Source organism: Pipistrellus kuhlii, unplaced genomic scaffold (genome assembly GCF_014108245.1).
Source record: "Pipistrellus kuhlii isolate mPipKuh1 unplaced genomic scaffold, mPipKuh1.p scaffold_m20_p_29, whole genome shotgun sequence".
Lineage (NCBI taxonomy): Eukaryota > Metazoa > Chordata > Mammalia > Chiroptera > Vespertilionidae > Pipistrellus > Pipistrellus kuhlii.
The window spans coordinates 5,576,040-5,597,742 of record NW_023425528.1 but is presented as its reverse complement, the minus strand read 5'-3'; the positions used below and the strand labels follow the sequence as shown (position 1 = coordinate 5,597,742).

General features: G+C 40.9%; 1 protein-coding gene across 5 annotated transcripts in view; it reads right to left on the bottom strand.

Moving 5' to 3' along the window:
• Positions 1–1,427: 1,427 nt before the first annotated feature.
• The window catches only part of CHRDL1 (chordin like 1), a 183,275-nt gene continuing 162,999 nt past the window's right edge, over positions 1,428–21,703 (bottom strand). For 3 of the 5 annotated variants that reach the window (XM_036454461.2, XM_036454462.2, XM_036454465.2), the window contains exons 9-12: positions 20,407–20,616; positions 10,026–10,193; positions 7,373–7,462; positions 1,428–3,769 (exon numbers count right to left, since the gene is read on the bottom strand). In XM_036454461.2, the coding sequence (XP_036310354.1) occupies positions 3,639–3,769; positions 7,373–7,462; positions 10,026–10,193; positions 20,407–20,616 (599 nt within the window). In that variant the 3' untranslated portion in view covers positions 1,428–3,638. The remainder of the gene's footprint in view (positions 3,770–7,372; positions 7,463–10,025; positions 10,194–20,406; positions 20,617–21,703) is intronic. The other 2 variants (XM_036454463.2, XM_036454464.2) reach the window with 1 other exon arrangement.

The window sequence follows — 21,703 nt, the reverse complement described above, 5'->3', positions numbered from 1 at the left end:
TCCAGATTGTATTAGCTTTCCTTAGAGTGAGGTAAAGAGAAAATATCCTGAACAATTTACTGACCCTGGGTATTTAAGTAATTTTTGGACTGCTTTCTTCCCCAACTAGAGAAAATCTTATCAGATTGACTATTCACTTGGCAAATATTTATTGAATGTCTGGAAGTGCTAAGAACTGGGTCCCTGCGATCTTGGAGCTCTCCAGTCTAGTTGGAAATACTGTGGCTGAGCAAATACCGTATTTTTCGGACCATAAGACGCACTGGACCATAAGACGCACCAGTTTTTAGAGAAGGGAAATGAAGAAAAAAAGATTCTGAAACAAATAGTGTCCTAAAATATTTTATGTGCATTAAAACCCAACATCACAGTCATAAACACATGTAATCAACCCTGTAAATTAAACAGCAGCATTTAGAACCATTTTAGAGCCGGGCAAGCACACAGAGACCACACAGAGCCGGGCAAGTAAAAAAACTTTTTTTTTTAAAGTATATGTGTAGGCTATATTTGGACCATAAGACTCAGGGACTTTTTCCCCCCACTTCTGGGGGGAAAAAAGTGCGTCTTATGGTCCGAAAAATATGGTACTTCATATTTTTACATTTAATGACAAGTAAAAGTGAATGCTTTCAAGATTCCCATCTCTAAAATAGGTTCAATAATGGGACCTACCATACATGGCTGTGGTGAGGATTAACTGAGAAACACTGCCCAAATTCCACCACTAATGACTTCTGTGTTGCTAATACCAATGCATATTTTACTGTCTTTATGTTATCTGACATTTCAGCTTTTTAATCTCTTGGTTTCTGTGATAGCACAAATTTAGTTGGTATTAGGGGTTTGAGGGAATACAGTTTGAATCAACATATGTGATAAAACTCTTATCCTGCTCCCTATACAAATCTGCCACTGAGGAGCAGACCAAAATTGAGGCTCTCTTGAAATCCAAGTCAATGGCCTTCTGTCCCCAATCTTAAATGTCTTGGCCTAAAGGGAAGCCAGAAACCAATGGGCATTTTCAGTGCCATGCCATTTTGAACATTCATGGTCAAAAATGAATGCTCACTGTGCACTAGACACCATTCTATTCACTTTACATGCATTAACTAACTTAAACCTCACTGTAAGATTGCAGGCAAAAGGAATGACACCACTATTATCCCCAATTTTATAGTTGGGGAAATTGACAAACACAGCTGGTAAATGCAGAGCTGGGATTAAAAATTCAGGTAGTCTGATTACAAAGTTTCTTCTCTTAGCCATTATGATATAATGTGTGTGTGTGTGTGTGTGTGTGTGTGTGTGTGTGTGTCTGAACCTGAATGAGAAACAGCCTGGCTCACGTACCCATCACCTATTACCCAGTCTAAAATCAGCATTATCCAGAGCGTCAATCACTTACACAGCATTATCACACATGATTTTTCAAAATTAACTCTTTTATTAACTTAAAAATCCAGAAACACAGTGACTACATAAATAAGTACCATATTTAGGTACATGTCCTATGAGAAGAGTCAAAGGATAATATTGTTATGTTATTCTTAATTGTTTACACGAGTTAATTATAAAATGAATACAACTGCTAAATAGTACTTATGGTCTTGGTTGTAACAAGTGTTTATAATACAAATAAATACACAATAAGAACCACATCCATTCCTCTCTACTAACTACAGGCATTTGGCCTCTTCTTCCTATGTCCTACTCCCTATACAACATCAAACATTGGAGGGTTTCTATGTTGGCCCAGCACAGTTCCCTAGTTCCTGCTTCACACAGCATTTTGTAAAGGTGTGCCCTATCACCTGGGGGTAGGAGTCTATCTAGGGAAGCTCTCTGGGTGTTCTCTGAAGGTTGAACTTTCAGAGAACACCTGGGTGGAAAGGCTTTGGGGTGAGTCATCAAGAAGGGGAAATCACCACTTTGCTTCAGGATCAGTTACTTCTTTCCACACTATGGGAATACTGCCACCTCTGGGAGGGAGATAGCAGCAATTTAACCCTCTCTCCAATAAGGCTCCATGCCTTTCAGCACCCCCCCCCCCCCTTTCCTGAGGAGAATCTGCATAAGGGACTGGTGAGAAGATATCCCATGAAAGCCTGGCCACGAAACACCTGTCTCTTTTATGAGGACAGACTCCTAGTGCAAGTTGCCATAAAGACTGAACTTTTCATTTTTCCTTATTGGTATCAAACATTCTAAGAAAAAATATTGCTCTCATCTATGATTATATAATGAGAAATATTGGATTTCTGGGTCCTTAATATTTTTAAATAGTCACTAGAATTCATTCATGCTTGTCAGAGGAGATAAATCTAAAAGGCAGGCTTGGCATCCTTACTGTGGAGAATTTATAGTTTCCCACAAAAATAATTTCTAATGCCAGGCCTCAAAATGGATAACTTATGCTCTTGTATTGGGCTGCAAATAGACATTTTTGGACCAGCCTTCTCTCTGATCCCTGATTCAAATCCATACTTGATGGACGAGATTTGAATGGCCGGAAGGTTTAGGAAAAGATCTGTTTAGAATTACCATCTCCCCAAATAAGCCATAATTCTCCTAACTAAAGAGCTGACACTCATAAGCTCATGAAGATTGAGCCCCTTTGTAAAGTAAAAATCAACTCCTGTAATTGGATAATAGAAAAACTGCCTTTTTAAGGAGTTTCTAGAATTTAATGATTTCACCTACATTTTTGAATTAGAAAACTATGGTCTCAAGAAAATTAATGAGTATTGCACTATTATTTACTGACTTGAAAACACAGAGATGGCCTTATTGACGCCTGTCAACTCCTTTATTACTTGTCTTATACGGATTCAGTTTCTGAAAAGGGTACATAATTACAACTTCTTTATAAAGGCCCAGTACATTCAGGGAGAAAAGGGAAGTGGTTTCATTAGGGAAAAGTTATTTACCACTTCAAAGTGCATGCAACCATGACATGGTATTCTTATTTTGCAACCTGCTGCCATAGTTGGCAACTTCAAAAAACTTACCATAGGCCAAGGGCATAGCCTTTTGCTCACAGTTCCTTATTTATCCTTCTGGGTTCTAACAATTGCCAAGCTACTTGGAAGCCAGACCAAGAAAAGGAGGAGAGAGTCTATGCTGGTCTTGCCTCAGAATAAAGACTGTAGTTTAGTGTGTGTGTGTGTGTGATTAATTTTTTTTAAAAAAAACAACAACACACAAGACATTCTAAAATTCGAAGAGTATAATTTCATACAAATATTTTCTCTGTATTATAGAAACCCATACTAAGCAGTGATTGCCTTCTCTTTCTTTCATTGAATAACTTTCTTACTACCTAGTAAAAACCCTGGAGTTTTGTTTACTCTTTAACCTGTAAAGAAATGTGATTCTCCCAGAAACTAGAACAGAGATATGGTGTTCCATCTCTCTTCTTCCTACAAATAAATCAAGACTCTTCCAGTCTCTTTGGAAAAGATGGTTAAGGGGTGACACACCACTCCACATAAAGGAGTAAGTTATGCTGTGCATAGCGTGAATAATTAACTGCATTTGAGTTTGTATTTTAGAGCACTGATGACTTAAGCAAAATAAGCCTGCAGTCCAGCTGCAGCTGGAGTTTCCTTGCTTTATCCTATCCAATACTGTCTTGTCTAACAGTGGCCCTTTTCAGACCTTTCCAGGTACAAAACCTTGACCAAATCTTCAAGCTCTGTTCTGCACACACGACTTGAACACATTTGGCTGATCTGAGCTTCTCCTTCGGTGAATATCTTCCACTGGCCTAAAAGACAAACACAAAGTAGCTTGGATATATAATACATGAGCAGAGCTAATTAGGTGTATAACCAATATTCCCCTTCCTTCCCCACTCATACATTAACCTACCAGGGAATACAGTCAAGTGGTTTCTGCAAAGTAGCTCCCAAAACACTTTTCTGAGGGCAGATATGGAAAGTCGACCATGGAATTTTCATTTGCCACACAGCATTTGTAAGAATCCTACAAATAATATATAACTGCCTCCTCAAGAGTAAAATTTAAGTATTATTCTTGGAATTTTTACAGTGTATTTAGCATTTGCAAAATGCCTCACTATCAGGTTGTTACTATTTAGGTGATTCACTTGGCACCAGGTCAAAGTTTGGAAAATACTTCCTGTCACATAATTGGGGTTTTGCTTACTTTGGGGGGGCCCATATGTTGGTTTGGGTTATTTACTGCCATTTTCTTTATTCCTGTTATCCTTTGTTCAAACTCTGTGTACATATGTGCACGCGCGCACACACACACACACACACACACACACACACACGTGTGTGTGTGTGTGCGTGTGTGTGTCTGTGTAGCTAATTTTTTTAACTCCACATAACTGCCTCTCTCTCTAAAATCTTTCTGCTATGCTTGCATCCTGTCCTTACCCCCTCTTTAAGCACCCCTCAATTACCTCCTATGGGTCCTTATAGAGCTCCATTTTCACATCCCACATGTGATCCCATTCTGCTCCAGGTAAACATGTCTGTATTCCCTGTTTTCTCCTCTTCATAGAACTGTCCACACTTCCAAAGTGTCCTTGCCAATTTATCTATTCCTCATTCTGTCATGCTGAACAAACATTTTTGAGTGCACACTCTGTGCTGAAAACTGGAAACTACCTCAGATCTCTGGCTCATTTCTTTTCTAACTTTCCTGGTCCTTGAGAGTGACAAGATCTTCCTTTTCCTGTTATCTTCTTGCCCTGTCCAATAGCATACATACCAACTCGAATACCCTCTTCAGTTTTCTTTTTATTCCTCCACTCATGGTGTCACACCTGGAGAACTCCTAGTCCAAAGTTAGCAAACTCCTTTTAATTCCGAAGCTTTGTTGAACCTCTTTTTTTTTCCACTAGCCACAATAAAAAACATGACCCCCCTTCTTTGCAGACTCAGTTTCTCTGCTACTATGTACCTATTTTATCCAACTCAATGGCAAGGTAGAAGGGAAAATGAGAAGGTTTGGGCAGGTAACTAGCTTTTACTGAAGCCTTACTATGTGCCAGGATCTGAGACACACATTATATAAAGGGGCCAGGTTTGTTCTTCATTGTCCCCAGATGACTCTACAGGATCCTCTCATTCCTCACTTCCCTCAGTTGCACAGAGTCTGAAGCACACACCATCCACATCTATTACACACGTCAAATCCTAACTGTTATTAGCGGAAAGTTTAAATAACCTTTCAAGATCTCTAGTGCATAGCACAGTGTCTTGTTCACAGTATGAACAGAAACATGTTCTTTGAAATTAATTGATATTTCAAAAGTCACATAATTGATCATGAGATCCTAGACTATGGGTCCTTTATTTCTTACTCACAAATAAGAAAACCCAATTTTTCCATTTTAATTCTCCTACTGCCCAGTTCATTGTCTATCAGTGTCCTGAAGTACAGACAACTGATTTCATTAACCCTATTTCCAGTGGCTTATTGGATAACTCTAATCAGATGGCTCTTAAGCATCTTAAGCCAAAGATGTTCCAAGTGAAACTCATTTCTTTCCACCAAATTAATATTTTTAGAGGTTCTCATCAGTGAATGGTATTACTAATTCACCCATTCTATAAAGTTAATATTGGGGTCTTTCCACACTCATTTCTCTCTTTGATACTGTTCTTGATTATTTAATCTCAGAACTGCCTATCACAGTGACCTCTGTTCCTCTGTCTAACATCCTAGCTAATAAAACAGTAAAATTCAAATTGACTGTCACTCCAACACACAAGATAGCTGCCTCCATGTGATCAAAGATGGCTGCCCCCATGTGGACACAAGATGGCTGCTACAAGATGGCCAGAGGAGAGGACAGTTGGGAGGGACCAGGCTTGCAAAGGAGGTCAGCTGGGAGCGATCAAACCTGCAGGGGAGGGCAGTTAGGGGTGACCAGGCTGGCAGAAGAGGGAAGTGGTGGGCAACCAGGCCTGCAGGGAAGGGCAATTTGGGGGGGGGGGTGTCCCAGATTGGAGAGGGTGCAGCCTGGGCTGAGGGACACAACCCCCCTGTGCACAAATTTCATGCACTGGTCCTCTAGTATTTAATACTGTAAAATCACTTTATAATTAAGACTATCACCATCTCTTTCACTAACAGTCCAACTTTCACTCCATACAATAACTGCTTCTCTCTATAAAACATATTAGATCCGTTACTTGCTTAAAAACCCTCACTGGGGTACTCTGGTCTGGAGATCAAGTCCAACTTCTTAGCATGGCATATTGGGCTCTACATAATCTGGCCTTATTCAAGTAGGTGCTTAGTAAATTCATATGAAAGCCAAGAATCATCCTTCCAAAACACCATTTTGATATCATTATACTATTTATAAATATAGAGCATCTGCCAGTGATACTTGCATTATATATGACCTTCTCACTGGTTTCCTTTAGGTCCTCTGACTACTTCCTATCTCCAACTCTTCTCATATTTCTGTGCACCATATATGGTCTTTGTAATTGTTCCTGACTCACACCCACCCACCCACACCCACACGTCTTGTTTGCTGCTGTCTGAGTCTTCTCTTTGGCTGCACTCTATTCCTGGACTGATTCCCTGACCTGTTGCCCAGTCACACCCTTCTTTCAAAACACACCTTTTCCTGAAGCCTTCCTCAGTTAAGCCCACCTGGCTCTCATATCATTGTTCCTTGCAGGTTTCCCTGAGCACTTAGGTATTTAACTCCTCAGAAGTATACTAATTCATAGTGAAAGTATTTTCATGTTCTGTCTCGCCTATTAGAATTCCCTGTGGATAGAAATTTTGTCTTTTATTCCTTCAGAAGTGCTTCCCCACCCCCTCCTGCCCCCCGCCCCAGAGCCTAACAGTATCTAGTCCCTAGGCTCCATCTAGCGTAGAAATTGGGAGAGCTACAAGTATGCCTCAGCACCTGAATACTTTTAAAGAAACATTAACACCTAGGGGCAATTCAAAAGAGCCAAATACATCTTTGAAACAATACAGGAATAATTTTCTCTGTCACTCATCCCTAACACAAGAGGACGCACCCTTTTAGATGTGAAGTCTCGACAAATACATCAGATCTGGAATCTTGTGAGAGTTCTTTAGTCATCTTTAAACTCTGGGTTTATCAGTTTCATTAAAGATGTTCATAAAACCTCGATTAATACATCTTGATTTGTATTCACAAGGTCCAATAACTTCAGTTCATTCACATCCAGACACCCTTTTCCCTGCTAATTTACCCAGAGGAGAGATAAAACATTCTCTGATGCTGATAGTGAGCATTACTAATGCTCATTAAGAATGCAGAAGGACTTTATTTGGAGCTGTGCTTCATTGAAAACTGGATGTGTTTTCCAGGGAGGGGTAAAGAAAGAGAGGTACCACTTACTCAGGGTTGTCCTGGTCACAAGCTTGAAATGATGGAGTTCCTCAAACATCCTCTTGGAGATCTTCTCAATATGGAAATGCTGGAGGATGCCTGGAGCCAAGCAAAAAAATTGGACAGGTGATCAGTCTTCTCTATCTGGAACCACCAGCCCCTTTTTCTGCTTGGGCTAAGCATATAATCTCATTACTGGGGCTTAGGAATATTGAGCTCTGCTGTGTAATGTGCTTAACCAGAACTTGGGTTGCTCAAGGGTTATAATTAACCCTATTTGTTTCCTTGTTTCACTGGCTTCCTCCTGGTTCTCTAGAGCAGTGTTTCCCAACCTTCTCTCATGATGAGAATCACCTGGTGGAGTTGTTAAAACACAGATTCCCGGATCCCAAATAAGAAGTGCTAAACTAGAATTTTTGGGAACATATAGGTAAAATTGTATACTTAACTAGTGCTCTAAGACAGATTTTATATACAGAGCACTAAGTTAGGTATGCAATTTTACCTATATGTTCTCAAAAATTCTAGTTTAGCACTTCTTAGTTGGGATTCAGGAATCTGTGTTTTAACAACTCCACCAGGTGATTCTCATCATGAGAGAAGGTTGGGAAACACTGCTCTAGAGCAGTGGTCAGCAAACTGCGGCTCGCGAGCCACATACGGCTCTTTGGCCCCTTGAACTTTTAGCAAAGGCCAGCGTAGGAGTACCCTAATTAAGTTAATAACAATGTACCAACCTATATAGTTTAAGTTTAAAAAATTTAGCTCTCAAAAGAAATTTCAGTCATTGTACTATTGATATTTGGCTCTGTTGACTAATGAGTTTGCCAACAGCTAGTCTAGAGGATGGAAATACGGGAAATAGTGCTTTTGATCATGGGACACCATCCCAGGGAAAGCCACATGGAATCAAACATGGGCAGTATTAGAAATTTTGTCCTTGCCCCAAGTCTGGGTAAAAGACCACTGGGATGCCCTCTTGGCTAAGCCATGACAGCCAGCAGTGGGGTTGCAAACATGTTGTTTGTGTAAATGGAGAAGCCATTCCTGATGTTCAACTCACCAAAAAGCATATTTTTCTTTGGGGAATATTTACAGTTCCTTTAGCTTTCTCTTATAAAAATGGGGAGAGTTAAAATAAGGGGGTTCCAAATATCAACATTGACTGAATTGCTTTTATCAAAATAACATGTAAACTATTGAAAATTACCATGAAGTTAAGGAGCAACATGGAAATGAAGCCTGGGTATTTCTCTGCCTACCATGCACACACCTTGATTACCCGACTATGAAACAGGGTTATTCAAATGCTACACTAGCAAGTTGAAGAACATCCATACAGCTCTGTGGAGTGTGAGATGTTGCCTGACAAAGAGTGGGCCCACTGCTTAGAATCCAACAGAACAGTGCTTAGTCCTTGGTGGCCAGCTACAGCAGTGCTATGGAGTTAAGAGAATGAAAATCAACATTCCTAGGTATAGAGCAAAAATAAACATAGACAAAAAACATATGTGTGTTCTAGCATATATTTAAGGGGTAGGGAGGAACTCTTTCTTTCAAGAAAGAAAGGTGGTTATGAAAAGGGAGAGAAAAAGCCCCACAAATACTAGAACAGTTATTTCTCCAAGTATGGTCCAAGTACCCATCTGCATTAGAATCACCAACCTATTGCTTAAAAATTCAAAATTTTAGAAGCTACTAAAGTAGTATTTCATGGATGGGGCCAGGAAGCTGCGTTATAAACCACCTTGCATGATACTGAAACATACTAAAGTTTGAGTGCTATTGAGACTTATGCAGGTGCCAGTAAGGGGGCGGGGGGGAGATGTTTATAATTTTCCAATTTAAATCTCACCTCTACCTTGAGATTCCTAGAAAACTTGAACAGACTAGATCAGCATTTATCTTTTACCTATGCGATAATCTGAATTACAGTGAGCACAATGTGGCTTGCTATGGTAATGTGAATAATTAAAAAAGAAATTGGACATCATGACTGGGATTGTTCCTTCAGTGAAACTATAATCTTGAGAGCAGAGATCACGTTTTAAATTTGTCTTACCACAGAGTACATAGCATGATTCAAGAGACTTTGCTTCTTACCAAATGAATGGATTTTCATGTTTGTGGAACTTCATGTTGGAAAGAACCATAGACTATAGTTTGATAGTTTGGAACCTTAACTATACACTAGAATAACCTGTGGAGCTTTATAAAGCACTTAAGCTTAGGCCCCATTCCCAAATACTTAGTCAGAATCTCTGGAGGTAGGCCCAGGCATTTGGTATTTTAACATTTTTTTCTCCCAGATTATTCTGACGTGCAGCCAGGGTTGAGAAACACTCCTCTAGCCTTGTTGTAAGAGAAAGACAACAAACCCCTAAAAAAATTAAATACTTACTTTTTATTTTTTAGCCCACGCTAAAGTTAAAGTTAAAGTTAAAGGCCATAATAATAACAACTGTATTAGTCATGTGCTAGTTTCTAAGCAATCAGGAAATCTTCTGTCCCAAATGGATAAACAGGTTGAAGCACAATTATGGTGTGCCTTCCCCTCATTCCGTGTAGCCCCTTTACAAAACACACACACACACACACACACACACACACACACACACACAACCACCAAAAAACAAAGAAAAATTAATGTTGTTTTGCTCACCCTTTTGAATTGTCCAAACATGTACCTCTACCTGAGGTGGTCTCTCTGTCTCCAATGCTATTTTTCTGGTAGTTTCCCCATCCTCCATGAACACAGACTCATACACGGGCATCATTTCTTCTCCACAAAAGTAGCCTTTGCTATCAAAGCTTTGGCCTGGAAGTTCTTCTAGAATCAGGAAGCAAGTAGAATTCTGTCACTGGCTTTCACATTTAGAACTTATGCATTTATCTATCTGTTTATAACACATATACTCATCAAAATTGGAAAATCAACAAGAATATTATTACAGAGATAGGAGTTATACCCATGTTTCAATGCATCAGCTTAGGCTGCCTCTATAACAGCCACCAAATCACAAAGGAGCACATGGCCTTTAATTTAAGTCCACAAGATGACAGAATCCATAGTTCTGTAAAATACTGACCCACAAACTAAAGTGGATCCATCCAGCACTACATGAGAAGTGGACCTTCATGAGAAGAAAGAACTTTGACAGATATGAATCTCTTAGGCAATTAAGGGAACAGTTTTTTCTGCTGGATCAGGATCATGGTCTATCTAACTCAGTCTTACCAATAGACGCCTAGGGAATGGGCTGAAAGAGGACCTTGGTTAATGTCCCTGATATCACTTATACTTAGAAAACATCTAGGATACTCATTTATGTGCTTATATTGGGTCGGCAGCTAAGTAATTGCGGGTTTTACACATATATGGCTTCAGTTGAATTTTTAGGTTTGCAGACGTAGTACAAATGTAAAACACATTTTGTTATTTGATAGTTGGCTATTCAGCTGTTAATCAGTAAAAAAAGTTTTTTTTATCTGTTTTGTAGTTTTCGTTTGGCGTTCGTTGAAAAATGGAAAATCAAAAGGAACATTTTCGTCATATTTTGCTTTTTTATTTCCGCAAAGGGAAAAACGCATCGCAAGCTCATAAAAAGTTATGTGCTGTTTATGGTGACGAAGCCTTAAAAGAACGGCAGTGTCAAAATTGGTTTGCCAAATTTCGTTCTGGTGATTTTTCACTCAAAGATGAAAAACGCTCTGGTCGTCCAGTTGAAGTTGATGACGCCCTAATCAAAGCAATAATCAATTCGGACTGTCACAGTACAACACGTGAGATTGCAGAGAAGCTTCATGTGTCACATACATGCACTGAAAATCACTTAAAACAACTTGGCTATGTTCAAAAACTCGATACATGGGTTCCTCACGAACTGAAAGAATCACAGTTAACGCAACGCATTAGCAGCTGCGATTTGCTAAAGAAATGTAATGAAAATGATCCATTTTTAAAACGACTGATTACTGGTGATGAAAAATGGGTTGTTTACAACAATATCAAGCGGAAAAGATCGTGGAGCAGGCCAGGTGAACCAACTCAAACAACATCAAAAGCTGATATTCATCAAAAGAAGGTTTTGTTATCAGTTTGGTGGGATTACAAAGGAATTGTCTACTTTGAACTCTTACCACCCAACCGAACGATCATTGAACAACTAACGAAATTAAACAATGCAGTTGAAGAAAAGCGGCCCGAATTGACAAATCGAAAAGGTGTTGTATTCCATCATGACAATGCAAGGCCACACACATCTTTGGTCACTCGGCAAAAATTAATGGAGCTTGGTTGGGATGATTTGCCACATCCACCATATAGTCCTGACCTTGCACCATCTGATTACTTTTTGTTTCGATCTTTACAAAACTCCTTGAATGGTAAAAATTTCAATAATGATGATGATGTCAAATCGTACCTGATTCAGTTTTTTGCTAATAAAAACCAGAAGTTTTTTGAACGTGGGATTATGATGCTGCCTGAAAGATGGCAAAAGGTCATTGATCAAAATGGGCAATACATTACAGAATAAAGTTATTTAGTTCCATGAAAAAAATGTCTTTGATTTTCTTTAAAAAATCCGCAATTACGTAGTTGCCGACCCAATACTAATCTATCCAAATTAGTTTGACATTTCTGAATGCTCTTTGATTTGTTTATAAGGGGAAAGATAATACCAAATCAATATCAGTGCCAACAGCTAGATGTCAGCTTAGTCATAATGCATGCTGTGCCAAATGGATGGTTGGGAGACACACAAAAAACTGGTCAACTCCCTCAACTACGGATCATTTAAAGTATAATCTAAACTTGGATTTCAGCTTCCAGGAATAAAGATACCACCTCCTGATATTCCCTATTCCACTTCACCCTTCCTATTCCTCACTTCCCTATCAAGAAAGGTTTCTCTTGGCTGACTATCTGTGAGTTAAGTGTTTTTTCTGCTGGCCCCTGGGCACCCTCTTCAGATGTATACTTACTAGCAAAGTGTACACTCAAATCAGGAACAACAAAGAGAAGCCATGGACACTCTGAAAACTTTGAATAAGGGCAGAAACCATCTGTGAAAGTATCTGTTAAGAGCACCGAACATTGGTGTGCTCAGTTGGTTGGAGCATTGTCCCTTACATTGAAACATTATGGGTTTGATTCCCAGTCAGGGTACATATATCTAGATTATATTTAGATTGTACAGTTTACTCCTCCTCCTCCTCCTCCTCCTCCTCCTCCTCCTCTTCCTCCTCCTCCTTTTCTCACTCTCTCAATATATATATTTTCGCCCAGACAGTATGGCTTCAGTCAGGCACATGCTCAAGTTGCAGGCTCCACCCCAGTGTGGGGCATGCAGGAGTCAGTCAATCAATGATTCCCTCATTTTTGATGTTTTTATCTCTATCTCTCCCTTCCTTTCTGAAATCAATATATATATACACTAGTGACCCAGGGCACAAAATTTGTGAATGGGGTAGGGGGGGTTCCCTCAGCCCAGCCTCCACCCTCTCTGACTGGGGACTCTAACCTTTCTTCCTGCCTGCCCGATCACCCCTAACTACCCTCCCCTGCTGGCCTGATCTTGCTTCCAACTGTCCTCCCCTGAAGGCCTAATCTCCCCCCCAACTGCCCTTCCCTGCCAGCCTGATTGTCCCTGAACCCCTGCTGGCCTAATCACCCCTAACTGCCTCTGCCTTGGCCCCCACCACCATGGCTCTGTCTGGAAGGAAGCCGGACATCTGGAAGATGGCCAGTTGACCTGGTCTAATTAGCATATTACCCTTTTATTAGTATAGATTGATTATATAAGATAGGATTGCTTAAATGGGGAGGAGTCTTTTTCATCAGGAGGAGATGTTCTTGGCAGACAAAAATACATAATCCCTATATCTGGACTGATAGCCAGCTATATGTACTATACTGCCAATCCAGTCATTAAAAAATTGAAGCACTTTCTTATACCTTACACCAAACAGCTGTTGCCCTTAAAACCCTCTTCAGCCCCCACCTTAGGTTCTGCCTTTGCAGTTCACCCAGATTAGGTTCTGATTGGTCAGTTTCTATGCCAGTCAGTGTCTCCAGGCCTATTTCCAGGCCTGATCATAGAACTGGGGCTGATCAGCACCTAGCCCAGACTGCTGGTGAGTGGGCTGAACTGCTGACCTCTTGGATAGAGAGAGAGACTCAGCTGCTGGCAAGGTCCAGAGAGAGAGAGAGAGAAAGAGAGGGGGGGGGCAAGGACTGATCAGCCCCACCTCGCTCTCTCTGAGAGGTCAGCAGTTCAGTCTGCCCATGAGTCCCCGCCCACCCGAGCCTGCTGTGTGCACAGTCTGGCATTCTGTCGTCCCTTCAGTTATTTTGGACATTACAGACCCTGGCTCTTTATATATGTATTAGAGGCCCAGTGCACAAAATTTGAGAGTGTCCCTCAGCCCAGCCTGCATCATCTCCAATCTGGGACATCCCTCTCACAATCTGCAACTGCTGGCGCCCAACTGCTCACCTGCCTTCCTGCCTGATTGCCCCTAACTGCTTCTGCCGGCCAGTCTGATCACTCCCTAACCACTCCCCTGACTCCCCTGCCAGCCTGATCAATGCCTAACTGCTGCCCTGCTGGCCTGATCGCCCCAACTTGCCTCCCCTGTGAGCCTGGTAGTCCACCCCCCCTCCCCGCACTACCCTCCCCTCCCAACTGCCCTCCCTTGCAGGTCTGGTAACCCCTAACTGCTGGCCTGATCACCCACAACTGCCCTCCCCTTCTGGTCATCTTGTGGTGGTCATCTTGTGACCACATGAGGGTGGCCATCTTATGCAAGATCAATTTGCATATTACCTCTTTATTTTGTAAGACTAGTGGCCCGGTGCATGGGAGGGAGGAGGGGTGTCCTTCAGCCTGTCCTGCTCCCTCTCTAATCTGGGACCCCTCTAAGGATATCTGACTGCAGGTTTGCAGGGATTGGGCTAAACTGGCAATCAGACATCCCTCTCACAATCTGGGACTCCTGGCTTTAACTGCTCACCTGCCTGTCTGCCTGATTGCCCCTAACCACTCTGCCTGCCAGTTTGCTTGCCCCCAACTTTCCCTGCCACCAGCCTGCTCACCCCCAAATGACCCCTGCCAGCCTGATCACCCCCATCTGTCTGTGCCAATGTGCTTGCCCCCAACATCCCCCCAGCTGGCCTGCTCACCTTTACCTTCCCTCCTGACTGACTTGCTTGCCCGTAACTGCCCCCCTGCTGTCATGATCACCCCAACTGACCCCCACTGATGGCCTTCTCACCCTCAACTGGGACCTCTGCTGGTCTTCTCACCACCAACTGCCCCCCCCTCCCCCCACTGGCTTGATCAACCCCAATGGCCCCCCTCACTGGCCTGATCACCCACAACTGCTGTCCCATCCTGGCCTGATCACCCACAACTTCCCTCCCTCATGGCCTCTAACCTCCTCTATCTTGGCCCCACCACCATGGCTTTGTCCAGAAGAATGTCCAGAAGGTCTCCTGGAAGGTCTCCCAGTCTAATTAGCATATTACCCTTTTATTAGTATAGATAGAGGTCTGGTGTACAGGTGGGGGCTGGCTTGTTTGCCCTGAAGGGTGTCCAGGATCAAGGTGGGGGTTCCCTTGGGGCATGGGGCAGCCTGGGCAAGAGGCCGGCTATGCCTCCATGGGGTGAGGGTCCCTGCTGAGGTGTGTGTGTGTGGCCAGCCTGGGTGAGGGGCTGAAGGCTGTTTCAAAGCTGGCTACACCCCATTCAGGGTGGGAATCCCTGCTGGGGTGCCTGGCCAGCCTGGGTGAGGGGCTGAGGGCTGTTTTCAAGCTGGCCACATCCCCTTCAGGGTGGGGGGTTGCCTGGCCAGCCTGGGTGAGGGGCTGATGGCTGTTTGCAGGCTGGCCAAGCCCCCAGTGGGGACCCTCATTCCATGGGTGTGTAGCTAGCCTGGGTAAGTAGCTGAAGGCTGTTTTCAGGCTTTCCACACCCCCCAGTGAATCAAGCTCCCAGACTGTCCTTGAGTGGAGGCCAGGGCAGATTGGATGCTTGGCTTCCTCTGTCGCTGGGGGCAACCCAAGCCTCCTGCTTGTTCGAGCTCTATGGCTGCCATCATCTTTGTTGGGTTAATTTGCATACTCACTCCTGATTGGCTGGTGGGCATAGAGGAGTGATGGTCAATTTGCATGTTTCTCTTTTATTAGTGTAGATATTAAAAGCATTGAATATTAAGTGCTTTGCATTTGCTGACTCTAATTAGGAAGATCACTGTTAAAAAATGAGGCATATTTATACAAGAGGTTGTAATCAAATTGCTATTGATGACTCTTGCTGACCTGATTAGATTTTCCATCCCCACCATCTGATTGACACAGTGAGGACAAAACCAAATCTTCCCTTGATGATTCCAGGTTGGATTACTCAATTTTTAGATTATCCTAAAATGAAACTTCCTTTCTCCTTTAGACCTTCTTTTTAGTTATTTAATTCCCAGGAGGATCAGTCTAAAAAAGGTGATATGTTAGATATAAGGGGTGTGCTAGCAGTTTTCAAGTGGGTGAAGATGGGGAGATCACTAAATGCACAGGAACTCTTATATACGTAATTATCACCTTAATGTATGAGCTAAGTTCATTTGTTAGTTTGTTCACTAGCTTAATACTGGTTATGGTCATAACTGTCATATGAAATCCATGATGGTACTGGAAGAACCTACAATATTCTAAATATTCTCACAGTGTCCTGAAGAGTCATCCTTCACCAACACTCCTTCCCCTTCAAGAGCTTAAATCACTCATCAGAAGGGATCTACAAGCAACACCCCCTCCCCCCTTTTTTTATTGGCACTTGGAAATGTTAAGTGTAAAACAAAGTGTATTTCGAACTACTTACTCAGGAACATTCTCCTCATTCTACACCCTCCACCTCAAGGTGCTTTCTGATCACTCATGTTCATTTACTTTCATTTCCTTCCAGGGAAGCATGCCATGCTTGAAGTCATTTTTTGGCGACTCCCACTTCTCAGGGGAATGCTCCTGCTCTGAGCCCTCCAGAACTAAGAAATTAAGAAACTATTTCCTTATGGAAGTGGTGATGACTGATGAAGATGTTTTAGCCCAGCCCAGGAAACTTTTAAGTCTTAATAGGAACTTTTTATGTTTTAATCCCTAAGGAAGTGTAATTATGGGAATTCCTGGTATCAGGATGGCATAGTGGGGTGAGCGGGGAGTTGGGGAACTATCAGAAAGTGGAAGTCCTACACAATCCTGATGTCAGGTAAGGCAGCCTCTACCAGAGAACAATCAAGAGGGAAAGACAAAACTCACAGCCTTTATTTTGGTCGTAGTTTGTTACTAAAGGAGACTGCAATAATTTGTTATAACAAATTTTGTCTCTTTTCCCCTTTCAACATGAATAACTAAATTTACTCTTCCTTTTTTCCCCATCATTTTTTTCTCTCCTCAATCCTTTGTTCTTTTTCCTCTGTCATATTTATTTTCTAAGAAGACAGTGATGTCATGATCTTCCCATTTCTCACTCCTTCACATCATTCAGAACTCTACTCAAATATCTCTTCAGAGAAGCCTTCCCTGACCACTCTTTTGAAAGTGTCACCAGCCATTTACTATCATCTAATTCTATTTATATTTTCTTCACAGTACTCATCACAACCTAAAATTACCTTATTGGTTTGTGTTCACTGTCTTCCCCCCCCCCCCCACTAGAATGTAACAAGCATGCCAGCAAGTAGCCTTTGTCTTGTTCATTTCTCAATTTTCAGTACCTATAGTAGTATCTCATAATCTGTAGGCACATAATATGTATTTCAATATTGAATGTATAATCAAGTGCATGCCCTTTGATGCTGTGAATTTGCTGAATACCTGCAGCTGGTGCTCGACCTCTAGATAGGTACTCTTGTTAGGCAATATGATTATCAGGACTCATTCAATATGCAGACACTAACGTCTGTCTCAGTACAGACATTAGTACAGACACTCTCACTTCCATGTTGCTAATTAGTCTTCTATTTCTTATGGAATCATGCACCTGGAACCTGTATAATTTGTTAACCAGTGTCACCCCCAATAAATTCATTAAAATGTAAAAAAAAACAAAAACCCAACAACCCACAGAGATAAAGTAAAGTGAACAAATAAACAAAATAATAAGTCCATTATTTCCACACATCTCAGTAGATGGGAAAACAGCTTTTTTATAGAAACTGGTTGAGTCAATTAGACTCTTCAATATATTGCCAATTAGAATTTTGGAGGGCAGTTTTAAAAATAATATATTATTTCTTTTCTAATTACAAACATAATATACTTTGAAAAATAGAGATAAAAAAAGAAAAGAAAAATTACCCATAATTCAGTCACCTAAAGATAGACACTGTTAATATTCTGCTATATACCCTTACAGTATTTTTTTTGTCTATTATAGGCACTTTCTTTTTAACACATAAATGGGATCATATTATACATATTGTTTTGTAGCTTAAATATATTGCAAACATCTTTCTATGCCATTAAATCTTGGTCTAGATGATTATTTGGGAAAGGAGGGTTATTATTTTGCTGTGGGCCACTTTTTTTTTTATTGTTGACACTGTTATAAATGCCCTACATTTCCATCCCTGCCATCCTCATCTGGCCTTCACCACACTATTGTCTGTGTTCATAGGCTATTCATATACATTCTTTGGCTAATACCTTCACTTTATTTTACCCAGTCCTTCCCTACCTCCTCCCCTCTGACCTCTGTCAGTCTGTTCCATGTATTCATGCCTCTGATTCTATTTTGTTTTTCAGTTTATTTTGTTAATGGCTATGTGCTATGCCATAGTATAAATGCACCATCATTTATTTAACTATCCTCATATTGCTAGTTTTTCACTATTGTTAATAGCACTGCAGCAAAAATCCTTGTTTATATATCTGTGTATGTATCTTACTACATACACAGGATTTCTAGGAGTGAAATGGTTTAGTCAAAGAGTATAGAAAGTAATGTTTTTAAGAGAGGCCAATTATTTTAAAGCAATGCCTGTTCTGTGTTCTGTTCTCACAAGGTTTTACCTATTTAACTTTTTATTTGAAAGATCCGAGATTCAAATTGTAATATTACACAGTAGGAGGATTTATCTTACCTGGTGTATTTTAGGTAGCTATTAATTTAATCTGAAATTATCATGTTGTATTACTTATATGACTATAGGTGATAGACCTTTGACCAAAGAGAAAACTGTATTGGTGGAATTACCCCTAAGTGACACTAAAATATTTGAGGATCCAGTGAGATCACATACTTGAAAGTCATAATAAGCCATCATGGCTGGGTGGCCCCCCATCCATTTCAACATCAGAATGTTCTCTCTCCCTACCCCTAGTGAGTACATTTCCTCACCAATTTTAATGGCCCAATTATCTACTCCAGATCAGATAGCTCTGGTCCTTCTTATTTACACCCTGCCCCTGTTTACTTTGGAAGATGAGGGTCATTACATTAAGAGAGATTTTGTTTATGCCATTAATAAATGCTTTTCAAACTTTAATGTGCATTGGAATCAACCCACGAGTCTTGTTGAAATGCAGATTCTATGCAGTTGGCCTGTGGAAAATCTGAGAATCTCTATCTCTAAAAAGCTTTCAGGTATTTCTGGTCCACAAAACACACTTTGAGTAGCAAGACCATAAACCACCCTGGGCCTACAGCCAGGGTTCCCAAACTTGTCTGCAGATTAATATCATCTGAGGATCTTTAAAAATTCCAAAGTGCAGGCCACACCTCATAGCAATTATATCATGATCTCTAAGGATGGGACACAGGTAATTTTAGAAGATCTCTGTGGAATTCTAGTGTGTAGACAAACTTGGGAACCACTGACCCACATGATGGTGCTCAAAAAATGTACATTGAATAAAATCATGGTTACCTGCCACTCATGAGAAATCACCCAAATTGAAGAAATAAATACTTTAGCTCTTTGCCTGCATTTAAAAATGTTTGTTTTTTTCAACTGTGTTTATAAAAATGCTTTGTATATAGGCATAAGAAATGATAAATTCATATCCTTGAAAGTAATTAATTTATTCACTCTTAGAATGTTGAAGGTAGAAGGAACCTAAGAAATAATCTATTCTAACCCTGCATTTTGCAGAGAAGAAAATCGAAGCTCAGAGAGATGAAGTGATTTGAACTAGGACACACAGTAAATCAGCGGCAGAGTCAGGGCTAGAATACTTGGTTACCAATTCCATACTCTGTAAAAACCAATACTACAAACAATATTTTTATCTAGCTCATGTGTTAAAAGCACTATTTCAATAATTAATCTGGCATTTTTAAATCAGTTTACATTTTCTACTGTTCTGGAAAAGACAATGGGCTGTAAGTGACATGGCTTCCAGGCTTTGGTTTTATTATCTATTTGTGTGGCTCTGGACAAATCACTAATTGTGCACCTCAGTTTTCTTATAATTTACAAAGAAATAATAATATCATGATAGGATTTTAGTCTTGAAAGGGGGCTTGTAGGTCAACTGTTTTAAGCTTTTCATTATACAGATGAGGCTGATTAGGCGCAGAGCAGATAGGGCACATTTCCAAGGTCGCACAGAAACTTAGATTAGAACCAAAACCCAATCTCTTTCCACTATACCTCACCTGTCTCTTATCCTATCTCAAAAGGGTATTGGATGTGATCATGCCTTGATGAGTTAAATAGTAATATAAATGAAAGCTGTTATTGTTCTTCCTAATTCTCATCATAAGCCAATTTCTCTACTATTTATAAAACCAAGGCTAAAGTTTGACATTTAGGGCTACATGGAATCAAAGGTAGGGTTGATAGAAACAAATACTTAGTAGGTCATTTCTTCCAAGCAACAGTCTTAACAGCCCTTTAAAAGAGAGGAGAATGCAGTTAATTATTAGTAGAACTGTTATCATTACAATAATATGGCAGGTTGATTATGTTTCTGTTCACAGAACATTGAGAATGACTATGTGGGGATCTTTGTTAATCAAAGACAGGGGTTCCAATCAACGTACCTTTGGCCTTTTTACCTGGACACACCTTGCAGCACTTTCCATCTATTTTTTGAGGGTACTTGCAGGGGTATCGGTTGGGGCAGTGAATTTTCTTACATTCTTGTTTGGTGACATTACAAGTACACAACACACACTCCACAATGCCAAATGCCCGGAGGTTAGGGTGCCAGGATTCACCATGAGAATAGGTCTTTCCATTGGAAACACATACTGGAAGAGAACACAATACTGGAAATTAAAGGCTAGGGAACTGAAATGGGCCCCTGTGCTCAGAACCCAAACCCTGAACCCTTTAAGATCAAGCATTTTTAGTTCTTTACATGGCCATGGAGATACATTTACAGGGCAGCCTCTTCCAAATAAATACAGTATGGGTCTTGTTCTATCATCAGCAACTATACGGATTCTTCAGCAGTAGCCTTTGGATGCTCATAAGTGTCTGGCTCTCCATAAGTAAATGTATTTTTTTAAGTGCAGGAATGAATGAAAGCAAAGTTCTATCTATTCTGGGTATCTGATAAGGAACCTCTAGTAGAATATAGTTTTAATGGCTACAGTTCCATAGATAATATGGCCCAAGTGCATGTGCTTCTTCGCATGAAAATTTCCCACAGAGATTTACCATCTAGGGAAGCTAGATGCAAACACTACTGCTCTTTCCAATGGGCCATTTCCCCCTCCCAATACTGAAGCAAATCCATTCACAATAACAAATGCTATGAGTCCAACCCACCAACACAAATATCTACAGAGCCTAATGTTACTGGCCATGGAAGGAAGGTGCTAAGACAAGATTGGGAGGGAAAGGACCCACACTAACCAGATAAGTGGTGAAATGTAGCCCTTTTTTGCCTGTAAACTTCAGGCAGTGTCCTCTGTCCCTCATCTCATAGTGGCTGTAGAGATTAGGCTAGAGTGAATCACTGCCTGCCCTGATATATCCTTGGTGGTATCACATTTGTTGACTGGGAAGTGAAGTTACTGGGTCCATGTTTTCTGAGGGGCCTTGCAAAAGCAAGCTTCTGGGCTGTAGGTTGAGGGGCCTATGATGGTAAGGGATCACAGGAACATCCTTCAATGCAATACAACCAAAACATATCCAGCTCTTAATGTGAGGCATGGAACTAGGATCCAGGATGAGAACTACACAGGGCTGTAAGTGGAAAGGTCTGAGAATGTGTTGTCTCCCTTTTTGAGAGTACTGAGACATTTTGGAGATTTCAAGCCATGGCTGGGATTGGGTGTGTTTCTCATTCTTACCATCACCTCATCATACCCAGGGAGACCTTTCAGCATC